The sequence below is a fragment of the Urocampus carinirostris genome, chromosome 1 (assembly GCF_059441175.1).
Source record: "Urocampus carinirostris isolate Australia breed hairy pipefish chromosome 1, RoL_Ucar_1.0, whole genome shotgun sequence".
Taxonomy (NCBI): Eukaryota; Metazoa; Chordata; class Actinopteri; order Syngnathiformes; family Syngnathidae; genus Urocampus; species Urocampus carinirostris.
The window spans coordinates 69,794,945-69,809,311 of NC_142349.1; the positions used below are offsets into that span (position 1 = coordinate 69,794,945).

Below are 14,367 nucleotides of genomic sequence, written 5' to 3' on the forward strand. Positions count from 1 at the left end.
GTGGCATGTAGTGTATACTGTCATGATTACTAACTCTGATCACCTGGAGCAATCATGTGGGCGCCTTCTGATTGGCTGGCACTTCGCTCTTAAGCACGCTGCGCCCAGACCTCCTCGTCAGAGTGTACTCTGGTAACTCTGTGTGACTCTCCTGATTTCCCGTTCATCAAAGAACTCTGCTTACCTGTTTCTGCCTGCCTCCGATCCGACCTGTTTCCGTCCCACGCTTCAATCTCCTCTCCAGCCCCGGTAAACTCGACCTACCTGACTTTCGCACTCCGATTGGCCACTTGATCCGAAGCTATCTCTCCGGCTCCGCTGCTGACGTCTGACGGCCGTCACGTCTCCCGCAAGCCCTGAACGCTTCCTTAAGTAAAGAACTGAAACGAATGCTCTGGGGTTTCCTGGTCTGTTCTGGTATCCTGATAGTATACCACAATATGCACACTCATAACTAGTATTCCCAGAAAGTGTTCCTCTTAACATTTGGCATCTCGCAGAGTTTGGAAGTTAATTTAAAGATCTTGCTGTGTCTTTGATGAATTTGACTAAGACAAGAAAGTTTGCCCTCATTACCCCGATTTTAGCTAACCTGCATTGGCTCCCTGTTAGCTTAAGATGTGAATTTAAGGTTCTGTTGGTATTATACAAAATCATGCATGGACTTGCTCCCTCACAATTTTCAGATTTCATTACCCTCTATCTTCCGGTCCGGAGCCTTTGCTCTGAAATTGCTGGTCTACTAATGATTCCAAGAGCCAAGAAGAGACTCTTTGTGATTAAGGGCTATACAAATAAACATGGCTTGACTTGACTGTGTCAAGCACTCTGTAAAATTTTGGGATTTTTGACAAAAACAGATCGTTTGGATAAAAAAATGGGGTTTCTTTTTTTTCTACCTGCAACCTTACATTCTTGACATTACATTCATATTATTGTGTGACACTGTTGGCCAATAGATTGTTGAGTAAGTCACAATTCCCATTACTGTCATTTTTCCCCAAATATCATATTACTCTTGCAAACCTCATTCACAATGAGGATAACAAAGTGCCAACCCTACATAAACCTTGGAGAAAGGAGCAAAAGATACACAAATCCCTTTTCAAGAAGTCAAGTCGGGAGTGGCGTAGCTTCTCCAGAGCAAAGTAACCTACCAAAACTTTTTTTAAAGTTTGTATTTATCTCTGTTTAGTGTAAATAACAATAGTGAGGACACCCCCTAACATTTCTGCAGATATTTAAAAATAATGTTTGATGGAACACCACTGAACAAACATCACTTTGGCACAATGGACAAAAGCAGTAGCCCAATGTCAAGCATGGTGTTGGAAATGTCATGGTTTAGGGCTGGAATTGGGGAGTTGCATTTCATTAGGGATGTACTGTGGAATACTAGAGCAGAGGATGATCCCTTTCTTCCAGAAACTGGGTTGCAGGGCAAAGTTCCAGCCTGAAAATGACTTCAAGTACAATTCTAAGATAACCAAGGCTTTTCTAAAGGTGTTAAGAGAAAGGGGGATTAACTTGCAGAGCGTGTCTCCAGATTTAAATCCAACAGAGCATCTTTTGTTACCTAATTCAAAGTCTATTGCACCCTGGTCATCCTGGAAGGGGGATTACCATCTGTGAGGCCCCTTCTCAAGGTTTCGTATTTTCCTCATGTTGAGGTTTTTAAATTGCTCCTTGCTCCCATGTTGGTTTAAGATCAGGGGATGGTGTAATTGTAATTGTGCACTCCTTTGAGGCATTTTGTGAATAGGAGCTATACAAATAGACTTGACTTGGTTCGGGGCATCCTCAAGCGGAGGGTGGGGAAGCAGAAAATCACGAATATTCCCCAGCTCTGTCATGTTGTCATGGAATAGTGGAAGATAATTCCAGTGGCAATTTTTGACATTCGGGTAAAATCCATGGTCAGGAAGATTAAAGTAGTTCTGCAAAATCATCATGGCCACACACACTATTTTGAAGAACCAGAACAGGAGGAGAACCCAAAAGCGTGACGTTTCTCACACAAGCTTTTATTTTACAGGAAATGGGGCAGTCATGCACGTTAACCCAAACGCCAGTGCTTCGGCGATCGTTGGGCGGAAGATGTAAAGCAGCAGTCTGGCGTGGAATGACAGGAAGCCAGAGGCCGATGAGATCGATAACAATTGCACGGCAAGATATCAGACAGATGGGGTCTATTACGGACAGGACAGGACGGGATTTATATCAAAACTGGATATCGAAATTAAAGAGGACAAACTAGACGGGAACGAAACTGGAGAACGAATTTAAACAAGACACAAACGATACAAGACAGGAAACACAGGCAGGAAACCGGACAGAGTCAAAACCCACATCTTGCAGGTGCAGAGGTTCCCCAACGGACTGGCAAAGGATGAGTGAGAGCACTGAGCTTGAATAGAAGGGAACCCAATCCGTCAAGAGCCGCAGCTGGCGCCACACGGGCGGGGTCAATTGGGCGCCATGGCAATCGTGACAACTATTGATTTCAGGAACATTTATTTCAGGGTGTACTCACTTTTGTTAACAAGGGTTTAGCTACTAATGGTTATATTTTGAGTTTTTGAGTGGGGAAATACATTTACACTGCTATATAAGCTTTACACAAACTACATTTTATTGTATTTTTAGTATTGACATCTCAGCGGACGTGTGAGGGGATCACTCACTTTTGTGACGGACTGTATAAAAACTAATACAAAAGCTCAATTAAATACATTTCCATTTTGATTAATTCAACACTGGGCTTTTTGCTTTGTAAGGGTAAAAATTATTTCATTCATTTTCCAGCCGCCTGTACACACAGATGACTTCTTAAAGGGGGCGAAGAACACCTTGGACTGGTTGCCAGGCAGTCGCAGGGCACAGGGAGACAAACAACCTTCAACACGTTCACTTACAACTATGGACAATTTGGACATGCAATCAACCTGCCATGCATGTTATTGGAATGTGGGAGAAAAACACAATGCCTGGGGAAAACCCACTTAAGGAGAACATGCAAATTCCACACCGGAAGGCTGGCAGCTTGAATCGGACACCCCGGAACTGCTAGGTAGACATACTAACCAGTCAGTTATCATGCTGCCTGTATACCTAAATCTATATTTAAAATAATCAAAAGATATGATAAAGATGATACAAGTGATACAAATTCACTGGAGGCGTAAACCCTAAATGGCATTCTTTTTGAACTGTTGTTTTTATTGAACTATTCGAGCACTTTAATCATCAATTCCAGTTCAACAGCCCTATCCCCCCTCAGGGTTTGAACTCGAAGCGCTTGAGTAAACAAATTTGAGGAGGGGAACACACTAGCATTTTACAGGACTGTTTCAGAAAAGTAGAATGTTGTTATAGAGTTATTTATTCTTTTTGGTGCAATTAATAAAACAAAAATGCCATGTGCTATGGATTCATGAGATATGAACAGAAATAATGCAAGGCATTTATTGTTAGAGTGTTACTGATTATGACACACAGACTAAAAGAATACTATTTCATGATATTTTAATATTTCAAGATGGGATATTTGATTTTCTGCAATATTAAGCAATAGTTGTCAAGAATCAGAACAGGATCAGGACCCAAACGCGTGACGTTCTCACGCAAGCCTTTTGTTTTACAGGAAATGTGGAGTCATGCACGTTAGGCAGCGGTCTGGCCTGGAAAGACAGGAAGCCAGAGACTGATGAGATCGATTCCAATTGCCGAGTTGATATCGGACAGATGGGGTCGATACCGGACAGGATGGAACTGACAGGATAGATGATGAATCAGGGTATCGGCAATGAACAGGACCGACTAGACGGGAACGAAAACTGGAGAAAATAATAAACAGGACAAAAACAGATAGAAACTAAACTGAAAACCGATATTAAACAGGATAAAATAAACGGGAACAATACCGTAGAGGAAATACTAACAGGGACAGGACCAAGATAAAACCCACGTCTTGCGGGTCAGGACTTTGTTGACCGGTTGACAAACGAAGCGTGACAGCGCTGAGCTTAAAATAGACAGAAAATCAACCTGTAACGAGCCGCAGCTGGCGCCACACGGGCAGGGCCAATTGGCCGCCTTGACAACAGTGACACTAGTAAGACAATAAAATACCTTTGATATTTCAGTTAATTTTTAATGCATGCTGAATCTAAGAGAGGCATGGGGTGTGGGGGGATGCTAGTGGGCCATGTTTATTTAAAGAATGGCAAAGCCAGGCTAGGAGGGACAAATATATATATATATACACAGCTAAGTCTTGTGGCAGCAGCAGAAGTGCTGCATTGTGGGATCTGTAATATAAGAAAAAAAGCAAGTATACAAGGAGAAAATGAATAATGTTTAATAATTTGAATAAGAAAATGTATTATTCTACTTAATTGTATTTGCATATATTTTTTCCTTCTACAGTGAACGTCCAAGCTACTTAATTTTTGAACTTTTTTTTACAATAGAATAGAATAGAAGAAGAGAATAGAACATACCTTTATTGTCATTGTTACAAAATGGGTTAACATATTGTGACAACGAAATTGGGCATGACACTCGAGTTTCACACATTCACAGTGAGGTAAAAAAAACAAGAAGATAAAGGAACAGAGAAGATAAGGTTATGAAACAAGGAGGATAAGGTTATAGTTATAATTTACACAATATTTAGACAATAAATGTCGGCATGTAGGATGTTACATACAGTTTGGTATCGTAAGGGTTTGTGCAATATGCATTTGGTGCAAAAACAGACACCATAGTGCAAAAAATATTCAACATATGCATTTGGTGCAAAAAATAGTCATCATAGTGCAAAAAAAAATAGTCAACATTGTGCAAGGTAATAATAAACCTCATTCATGTCGAGCAACTCAGTATCTCACAACAAAATGTTAATTGACAATATATATTGTCAGGAGGGGGAGTGGAGTGGAAGGAGTGATCGGACCAGAACGGAGGCAGGAGGCAGGAAGGGAGAACTCAATTGCGTGACGATCCATAAGTTTTATTTAACAAAATAAAAGTTGTCCAAAAGTCAGGGACAAGACAAACAAAAACATTCTTACAATCAGAACAGAACGGTACAGAGTTCCTCCGGCACAAACTCAACAGGACAGGGCATAACAGACGGAAAATGTTTTAAAAAACTAAAACAGGACAAGGCATAGCAGACCAGCTTGAGTTCGGGGGCGCGGCAGACTTGTCGCCATGGCGACCGTGACAATATATGATATAAGGAAACACATGTACAATATAACATGTTAAACTACATAAATAAACACGTTGGAAAAAAATATGGTGTAATAATGAAATGAAATGTTTATTGAAGGTATTGTTGGATACATTTATCAAAACATGACACACAAAAAAAAAAAACAAAAAAAAAACTAATGCTGAGAGTGAGCATGGCCGTATTTGGTCACCTTACTTCCCCTCCCCTAAGAAAATGTGACAAATCTTTTTCTGCCATCCTTTGCTTAAAGGTTTGCACCGTATTTGCACTAACAACCCGGTCAGGCAAAAAAATCCAATTTTTTTGGTATCCTGAAAGAAATAAAGTTTCCATGCAAGTTGCTGGTAGGTCTAGGCATCTGTAACTTATATCTGTGACCACCAACCATCAACTCAAAAAATTGATCAAAAGGCACATCGATCATTCCATGCAGTACTTTGAACACGAATATTAAATCAAATCGATTTCTGCGGAGACCTCCTTCGTGGGTTCAAATCCAGCTCCAGACTTCCTGTGCGGAGTTTGTATGTTCTCCCCGTGCTTGCGTGGGATTCCCCTGGGCGCTCCGGTTTCCTCCCACATTCCAAAAACATTTCAGGTGAAATGGCCGGTCCAAATTGTCCCTAGGTGAGACTGAGCGAGTGAGTTGTCTGTCCCCGTGTGCCGTGCGATTGGTTGGCAACCAGTTCAGGGTGTCCCCTGCCCACTGCCCGATGATTGCTGGGATGGGCTCCAGCACCCCCGCGATCCTACTGAGGATAAGTGGTGTAGCTAACGAGACGAGATTTCTGCGGAGCTCCAAAAAGTCCAAGTTCAGTCTTTGTAGTGGTGTAAGATTATTTTGTATTTTGTAAGGGAATATATGACAGTTTGTAAGGGCATGGAGCCCTGGAGATTGACAGGTATGGATATACATTTTTTTTGTAGTCGAAGTTGAACCTGGGATCCCTCCGTAGCAGCGGCGTCCCCCAAACATCCGCCTCACTACCCCCACCTCCCCGTCTTTTGCCAGGCTCAGCATCCGAGACAGGAGACGCTACCGGCAGGCTAGAAATCCGAAAAAACCCCGGCGATGGCGCCGAGACAGCATCTCCCGCTTCTCCTCCTTCTCCTTCTGGGCATCCTCACCGAGAATATCCGCTGTCTTAACGGCGACGAGGACCAGAACCAGGACACCGAATGCAAGACGAAGAGCGTCACCGTCTCCGCGCTGCCTTTCTTGCGGGAGAACGACCTGAGCATCATGCACAGCCCGTCGGCCTCCGAACCCAAGCTTCTCTTTTCGGTTCGGAACGATTTTCCCGGAGACGTCGAGGTGGTGGACGACTTGGAGAACACCGAGCTTCCGTTTTTCGTCCTCGGTGAGTTCTTGAAACGTTTGGAGTGACGCTGAGCGGCTGCTGATGTTGTGGAGCGAAGCCTGTAGCACGGTTCGGTTTAGCTTCGGCCCGCTAACAATAATAACAACCACTAGGGAAAAGCAAATAACACACATTGTTAAACTAACACCCAGTATGCATAATTTAACTCATTTGGCCGCCTTTTCTCAGGTTCCTAAGGCAGCAAATTGACTTTGAGTGTGTAACAACTGAGTGCAAACATTTCTGTTAGTTGCTGCACACTTAGCATCTCTTTACTTAGTAAATGCATTTTTGAATTCATACCTTCCTCTCTTTAGTAGTGATTGCAAGTCCCCTGATTGAGCAATCACAAACTCACAAACACAATGGGCACCTGTTTACTCACGGAAAGACAAAGTATGTAGTAAAATAAAGAGTTTATTTTACATAGCAAATAAACAACTCAGGCAATTATTTCAGCATATTTTTTCAGATCTTTCCCCTCTTACAGTCAAAGTTTGTGTTATTTATTATACATAGCAGTATACTAAAAATATACTATACATGATGTACGCCAGTGTCTGAAATAACGTCTGCTCAGACGCCCGGGGTGTGCATCTTTTACATCGGGCGTACAACTTTCACAACGTCTCCGCCCGGGTGGCCGACAACTTTTTTGTTTTATTTTATTTTTTATTTTTTTATTTTAAATTATTCAGGCAGCACGGCAGCGCGGTGGTTAGCGCATGTGCGGCACAGTTCAAGTCATGAGAACCTCCTGCATGGGTTCAAATCCAGCTACCGGACTTACTGTGTGGAGTTTGCATGTTCTCCCCGTGCTTGCGTGGGTTTCCTCTGGGCACTCCGGTTTCCTCCCACATTCCAAAAACATACATTTCAGGTGAATTGGCCAGTCCAAATTGTCCCTAGGTGTGAATGAGCGAGTGAGTTGTCTGTCCCTGTGTGCCCTGCGATTGGCTGGCAACCAGTTCAGGATGTCCCCTGCCCACTGCCCGATGATTGCTGGGATGGGCTCCAGCACCCCCGCGACCCTACTGAGGATAAGCGGTGCAGCTAATGAGATGAGATGAGATTTTAAATTATTCATCACATCCACTACACTACACAGCATCATATCCAGACAGAAGAGCAGCTTCAGCGACAGACTGCTGTCACTGTCTTGTACCACGGACAGACTGAAGAGATATTTTCTTCCTCATGCCATGAGGCTCTTTAACTCCACCCGGCAGAGTTAAGGCCCACATTAAACCACACCCCCTACATTGCATATTACCAAATTTTATTGCAATATGTATTCTGTGTAGCACTATCTAGATACTCTATAGAACACGCTACAGTGGGTATAAGCACGTCACATTGGGTATTTGTATATTGTATTCTTTTTGCTTTATTATTGTATTGTTTCTCAGCACAGGGATGCTGCTGGTAATGTGAATTTCCCTGCGGGGATGGATAAAGTATCTATCTATCCATCTATCCATCTAAAAATCAAACGGTTGCTTTATTTCAATTTGGAAATCTTCGTTCGGTTTGGACATTCCGGAATTTTGGTCCCTTTGGCAATTTGCATACTCTGCAGCCGATCTTAAGCCTGCATCGAATAACTTCGTGCTTCCGGACTTTCCCGAGCGTTATAAGGTCGTGCATTTGCATATTGTTTTCCAAAGTAGACGCATGGAAAACACAGGAATAATCGATAAGTGGCTAGGAATCAAGACAAAATCTAAGCCCCAGAAGAAAGATTCAAAAGAAGCTAACAAAATCGATGACGCTACAAAACGTAAACGTACATTAAAAGCATCGTGGAAAGAGGAGTTCATGTGGCTTGTAGCAGACGACGCAACGCAAACATTGCATGAATGAAGATGATTTAATACAGGTACATACTGATGGCAGATGGAAAACAGCGATGTCATATACATGCCATGAATGTTTTAAGTAGATTTGTCATAAACTTAATTCTAAAGTATTATATAGTATATGTAGTATATATTCTGATCATCAACCCTTAATACTTTGCAACAATGGGTATTTTTTTACGAGTAGTCGTCTTATTGTGTTTCAAGTTGTGAAAAATGGGGCAGGCAACTTTATGGATGGGCAGGCAACTTTTCGGAGTTGTCTGTCTTGGTCACTAGCAACTTTTTGTCATGAGTGTCAGACACTGTGTGCACAAATTGAAATGGAGAAAAAGCGTATAAAATGGGTGAAAAATGTATAAGTTGACAGATATGTAATTGAGTTTGTTGGTAGATCATTAATCAGTTTATTGATGACATATATGCATATTTGTTTGTCGACACTTACATATTTTGTTAACCTATGCGTCACTCAACTTGTGTCTGTGTCTTTTTATTTGGGCACAAAACCACGGCAGGCACTAATTAACAGAAGGAAATAACAAACTCTTTGCACAAAACCGCTATGCAGTACTATGATATTATAAATAAACATGTGCCCAAAAGAAGAAGGCTCAACAGGAAGTTTTTAACTGGCAACCTCTTCTTTTTTTCTTTTTTCTTTTTTTTTTTTTGCATACAGCATATGTGTGAAGCTTTCACTCTCATGTCAACATTTGTTTTGTATCCCACCATATTTTCAATAAATTCACCCCCTAGAGTGTATGCAAAAAAAAAAACAAGACTGAAAGAAGCAAAGCGAGTTAAGTGAAAGTTTGCTGGCTGCTATCCATGGTGCTGATGTGACTAAACGTCATACTGTAGTACTCTGCAGTCCACAGCAGCTTTCTGTGTAGTCTGTCTAATGCTTTCCTGTTTGATTTTCTGATGAGTGTTTATCAGGGATGTACTGAAATTGAAAAAAAAAAGACAAAAAGATGGGAAACGGCTTGCCTGAAAACCAATAATGATAGACAGAAAAAAATATAGATATATCATGCACTGATTTGCACATAACTAGATATCTTTAAGTGCTTAATTCATTGAATTATCATAAAACAGAAAGTGCTTACAGATCTGATCAAACAACACAATGATACAGAAGAAGTACATCTGTTGATAGTGCAAATAGCACAAGCAAGAGTACAATTACTTTGAGTAAAATGGCCAATTACACTGAAGGAAAAAAAAACAAAAAACTTTAGTATCTGCTGCACCGCACAGTTCTGCTATCCCCTTTTTTAAGGTACGTATTTGATAGATACTTTATTCATCCCCGAAGGGAAATGTTAGCTTTTTATTTACGTGAAAGTACACAATGGAAAAAGCAAACAGGTGTAGAAGTGAATTGATGATGATGGTGCAGTAGTTTAGCAAAAAAACGACTTTGGAGATGAACGGACTACTTGTGACACATAAAGTAATGATTACAAATTAAAAACGTTCAACTTTAGGAGGTTAGGTCTGTAGCGTTAGCATATAAACATTAGCAAAGTCAGGGTAGCGCCTGACAAAAACCTGAAAGCAGAGGAACACACACTTTTGAGAAAAAATCTTGTTCGTAAAAGTTAGCAAAATGAAAAGCAGCCATACCATGCACAAACCTTTCCTATGTGAAGCCAGCTTTCCAAGGGCTACTCTCACATCTGAAGTGACGTGATGCCAACATTGTTTTTTTTTTGGGTACATTTTTTTTCCCAATTGTTTTTTTTAGCAAAGCATTTCATTTTTTCCGAAAATTCTATGCATACTTGCAGATAACATGGCAAGTAGTTGTTGTGGAATGTGGATAATAACTAATGATAAGTATCTAGGCATCTGGTGAAAGTCGTGGGATGACGTTGTTGCAAGAAGTCACAAGCTGATATGCTGAGGGAGCCGGGACAGACGTCCTTCACGAGATATCTTAACTTTATTTGAGAACACTCTAAAGACCAATGTTGAACGTCTGGAACTTCGAACGTGTCCCGAAAGCAATAAAGCGCGTTCCCTTTTTGTCATATCTTCCCTCTGCGTATCAGCTTGTGACTTCTTGCAACAACGTCATCCTACGACCTTCACCAGGTGCCGACATAATAATCATTAGTTATTATCCACATTCCACAACATAGTCTGACTTGTTTGCACTCTGAAAATCCTCAACATTTCAGCATTGTACTAAATGTTGTCCCTTTTTACCGTTGCTGTGCAATGACGGTTATCTTCATGATGGTGGCTTCTGGTCTGATTACTCAGAGAATGACTTGCCATGAAAACCCTAAATATTATTTGCTATTAGGATGCATGGTGCCTTACTGGTTAGCACATTTGCATGGTAAAGTTGCGCCAAAATCCTTCCATTATGGAACCAGTATATTTTTTTGCATCTACTCCTTTTTGCTTCCTCATTTCAGAGACATATGTTTAAACTGTAGCATAGACACAATCAAGACACACACTCTTTGGTTTTCAGACTTTTACTAGTCTACTGAAGAAGCATGAATATAACCCAGAACAATAATAAGAAGATAAAACAAAGACAACTAGAAGTTGAAAACCTAAACTGGCAGCATTTGGATGGACAACAATGGTGGCTTGATTATTACGTTATTGCATTTTGATAGAATTCCGCCGATTGTTTCACACCAATACCGATACCCAGCAACAGCGAGATGTTCTGCAAAGTTCTGCTTCGATGAAGATGACAGACCAGTCTTTATGTCATAAGTTGTAGAGCAATGAGGCTTGTGAGCCGGTTGGGACGAGGACCACAGGATGCAGAGTGTTGAAGGAGAGGTTGACTCCTGGTGGCCCAAGGCTTCTCTGAGGTCGCTGGTTTTGTCCCACTGGTTTGACCGCTAGCTTGATCAAGCTTGGCTGCCGATCTGGCAAGGCTCTCTAGCGGCCCGTTGAGCTGAGACCTGGCCCGGACCGGACCAGGGCCTTGGTCCAGCTTCTCCTGTCAGGACATACGCTCCTACCCTGTGGCTTGTCAAATTCAGACTGCCCTTGCGAGGTGAGACTTGTACCAGATCTGGGTTCCAGTCTTCTGAGAAGGGCAGACCCCCAGTGGTGGAGTTGTGATGGCAACCTTTGATGCGCAAATGCAGCAGATGCCCCCCTCCCCAACCTCACAGTCCAGCAGTATCAGTCAGAGAGCATATCTGTGTGATTGATTCCAAGCACAGTATTCACCTCACATGTTTTGACATTTTTTGATCATTTTCTGATCTTGCAAACAGAGATTCTGATCAAACGTTGAATTCTCTACATATTACCCCCTACTAGTGTTAGCACAGTATTCTGATTTATATCTCTGAAATTTGACCTGCCACAGATGTTTCAGAATTGTGGGAGTAAACCAGAAAGCTGAGACAAAAAACACACACAAAAAAAACACATGCTTGGACAAGGAGAGAGCATGCAAACTCCATGAAGGACTTTAACTTACGTTAGTTCGGTCGGTTGAGCAATCAAACCTTAAAATTAAGCAAGGCCTTGCGTCTCCCTTAAATTACCAGCAGTTCTGCTGTTCCCTGGCATGCACGTAACCACATGTGTATTGGCTTATCCATTTGTCTCTAAGCATTTTAACGTTTTGTTTTGGATCGGTCAAAAAATTGTAATTCTGAACCCAGTCCATCTATTACACGCATGTAAACGAAGTCATTATAATGCGGTTGTATGTATCGGAAACATCCAGCCTCAATTCTTTCCCACTACCAATCAGCTCACAGGAAAGAGAATGTGGTACCCTGATTAGTTTGAGTGTACTGGTGCTTGTGAAGTGATGCCATACTTTTGTGAAGTATGCATTTATCTCCGCAACCTATTTATTTATTTTAAAAAAATGTGCAATGCATTAAGGACAAGAAGCGTCAGAACCAGAACGGAAATAGGACCCAATAGCGTAATGTTTACCACAAGTTTTATTGAAAGAAAAACTCTGGGTTCCGGTCTTCTGAGAAGGGCAGACCCCCAGTGGTGGAGTTGTGATGGTAACCTTTGATACGCAAATGCCCCCCTCCCCAACCTTCAGGAGAACTGCGTCAACGATCCGGTGCTCGCTGGACCCGGGAAGCAAGTCGCTCTCGCAATTAGATTGTGATCCGTATAAGGAAGAGGATCTTCCGTAGCGAGCAATGGCGGTGTCAAGGATTGAAAAACTGGTCGGTAGCCGGGACTGGGAGAGCAGAGCATGGTCGGGGTCGGAAACGAGTCGTAAGACAGAACGGGAGAGTAGACGTGGTCGATGATAAAAATAGGCCATAAGCCGGGATGAAAATGAAATGAAATGATGACATGATCTGCATTTATATAGCACTTTTTAAGTCAATGACTTCCCAAAGCGCTTTACAATGTGCTCCACATTTCCCAATAGCGGCCTTGTATTGCAGCCATGTAAGACGCTAACCTGCTTATTGGGGGTATTAGGGGTTCATTGTCTTACCCAAGGACACTTCGACATGTAACACGGACGAGCCAGGATTCGAACTCGGATCCCTTGATCCCAAGACGAGCGCTCTACCTCCGGAACTACTGCTGCCCCAAGCAGGGAGAGCAGACTCAAAACAGGTTGTAGCCGGAGACAAACGGGAGCAGAAACGGGAAAGGTGGGAGTCAGGGTTGAAAAAGGCTTGCTTAGTATACAGTGAGGTTTGCTGACGGACTGACAAGAGGGGACAGACAGGACTGGGTTCAAATAGTGACAGGGAGCCAATCGGAACCCACGGCGGTTGGCGCCAAATGAGCGGGCACAGGTGCTTCACATCAGTAATCATGATAAATATACTTAATCATATTTGTGCTTGTATAACTCAGTCAAATTAATTGGAAGAGGTAAAACATGAACAGATTGGAAAAGAAAGCAGGAGAAATACATCAAGGCTGAAGTGACAAAAGGATTTGACTCATACTTCTGAAAGTAATTGGAAACTGTTGTTGTGTGAACAAAACCCCAATTAACCTCCAGGCAGACATCCCCTTTTACGTCACACAGAATATTTAGCCGTGACTAAAATCCATTCAGTGTCACGACCAGCACGGAGGGTAGACCCAATCGCGTAACGTTTTCTCACAATTTTATTGAAAGAAAGAAGAAAGGCAGCGCCCGCGATCCGATGCCCGCTGGTCGCGGGAAGCAAGTCGCTCTCGCAATCGGAGTATGATCTAAATACGGAAGTGGATCTTCCGCCGCGGGTGATGGCGGTGTCGGGAACGGAAAAGCAGGTCGATAGCCGGGGCAGGAGAGCGAAAATGTGGTCGGGGTTAGGAACGGGTCGTAATCCGGGTCGGGAGAGCAGACATCAAAACAGGTCATAGCCAGAGACAAACGGAAGCAAAAACGGGACAGGCGGGAGTCAGGGTCGAAAAAGGCTTGCCTTGTATAAACAGAGGTTCACAGTCGGACTGACCACAGGGGAATAACAGAACTGGGTTTGAATAGGGACAGGGAGCCAATCAGAGCCCGGTGCAGTTGGCGCCAAATGAGCGGGCACAGGTGATTCACATCGACATTTCATTCCTACAATTCATTCTGTTTGTCTGTTAAATTGTAGACTATACCAGTACACCCTGGAAAAGTCACGGTTCACATGGGGTGAGAGAGCCATTTCTACTTGCAGACACAAAAATATGCAGCCCCTCTTTTTGCAATTTGAGATAAACTGCCAGGAGAGAACTCACACAGGCACAGCGAAAAAATGACACAACACAGCTCTTCACAGAAAACAGCGCTTGTACAAACGGTCGTGCTGCGAGGCAGCAAAGCTAAAACATTCTTTGACTGTGTCTCCACTGTTCACAAGGTAAACAAATGTCAGTGTTATATTTTCAGAAATAACGTAAGTAAGTTTTTGTTAACCCTGCATGGAAAAATCCTTGGTTT

At 42.4% G+C, this 14,367-nt stretch overlaps 1 protein-coding gene across 5 annotated transcripts in view; it reads left to right on the plus strand.

The window, feature by feature from the left end:
- The first annotated feature begins 6,254 nt into the window (after nt 1-6,254).
- Nucleotides 6,255-14,367, plus strand: part of astn1 (astrotactin 1) — a 542,394-nt gene continuing 534,281 nt past the window's right edge. For all 5 annotated transcript variants that reach the window (XM_088349931.1, XM_088349940.1, XM_088349956.1 and 2 more), the window contains exon 1: nt 6,255-6,603. In XM_088349931.1, the coding sequence (XP_088206057.1) occupies nt 6,315-6,603 (289 nt within the window). In that variant the 5' untranslated portion in view covers nt 6,255-6,314. The remainder of the gene's footprint in view (nt 6,604-14,367) is intronic.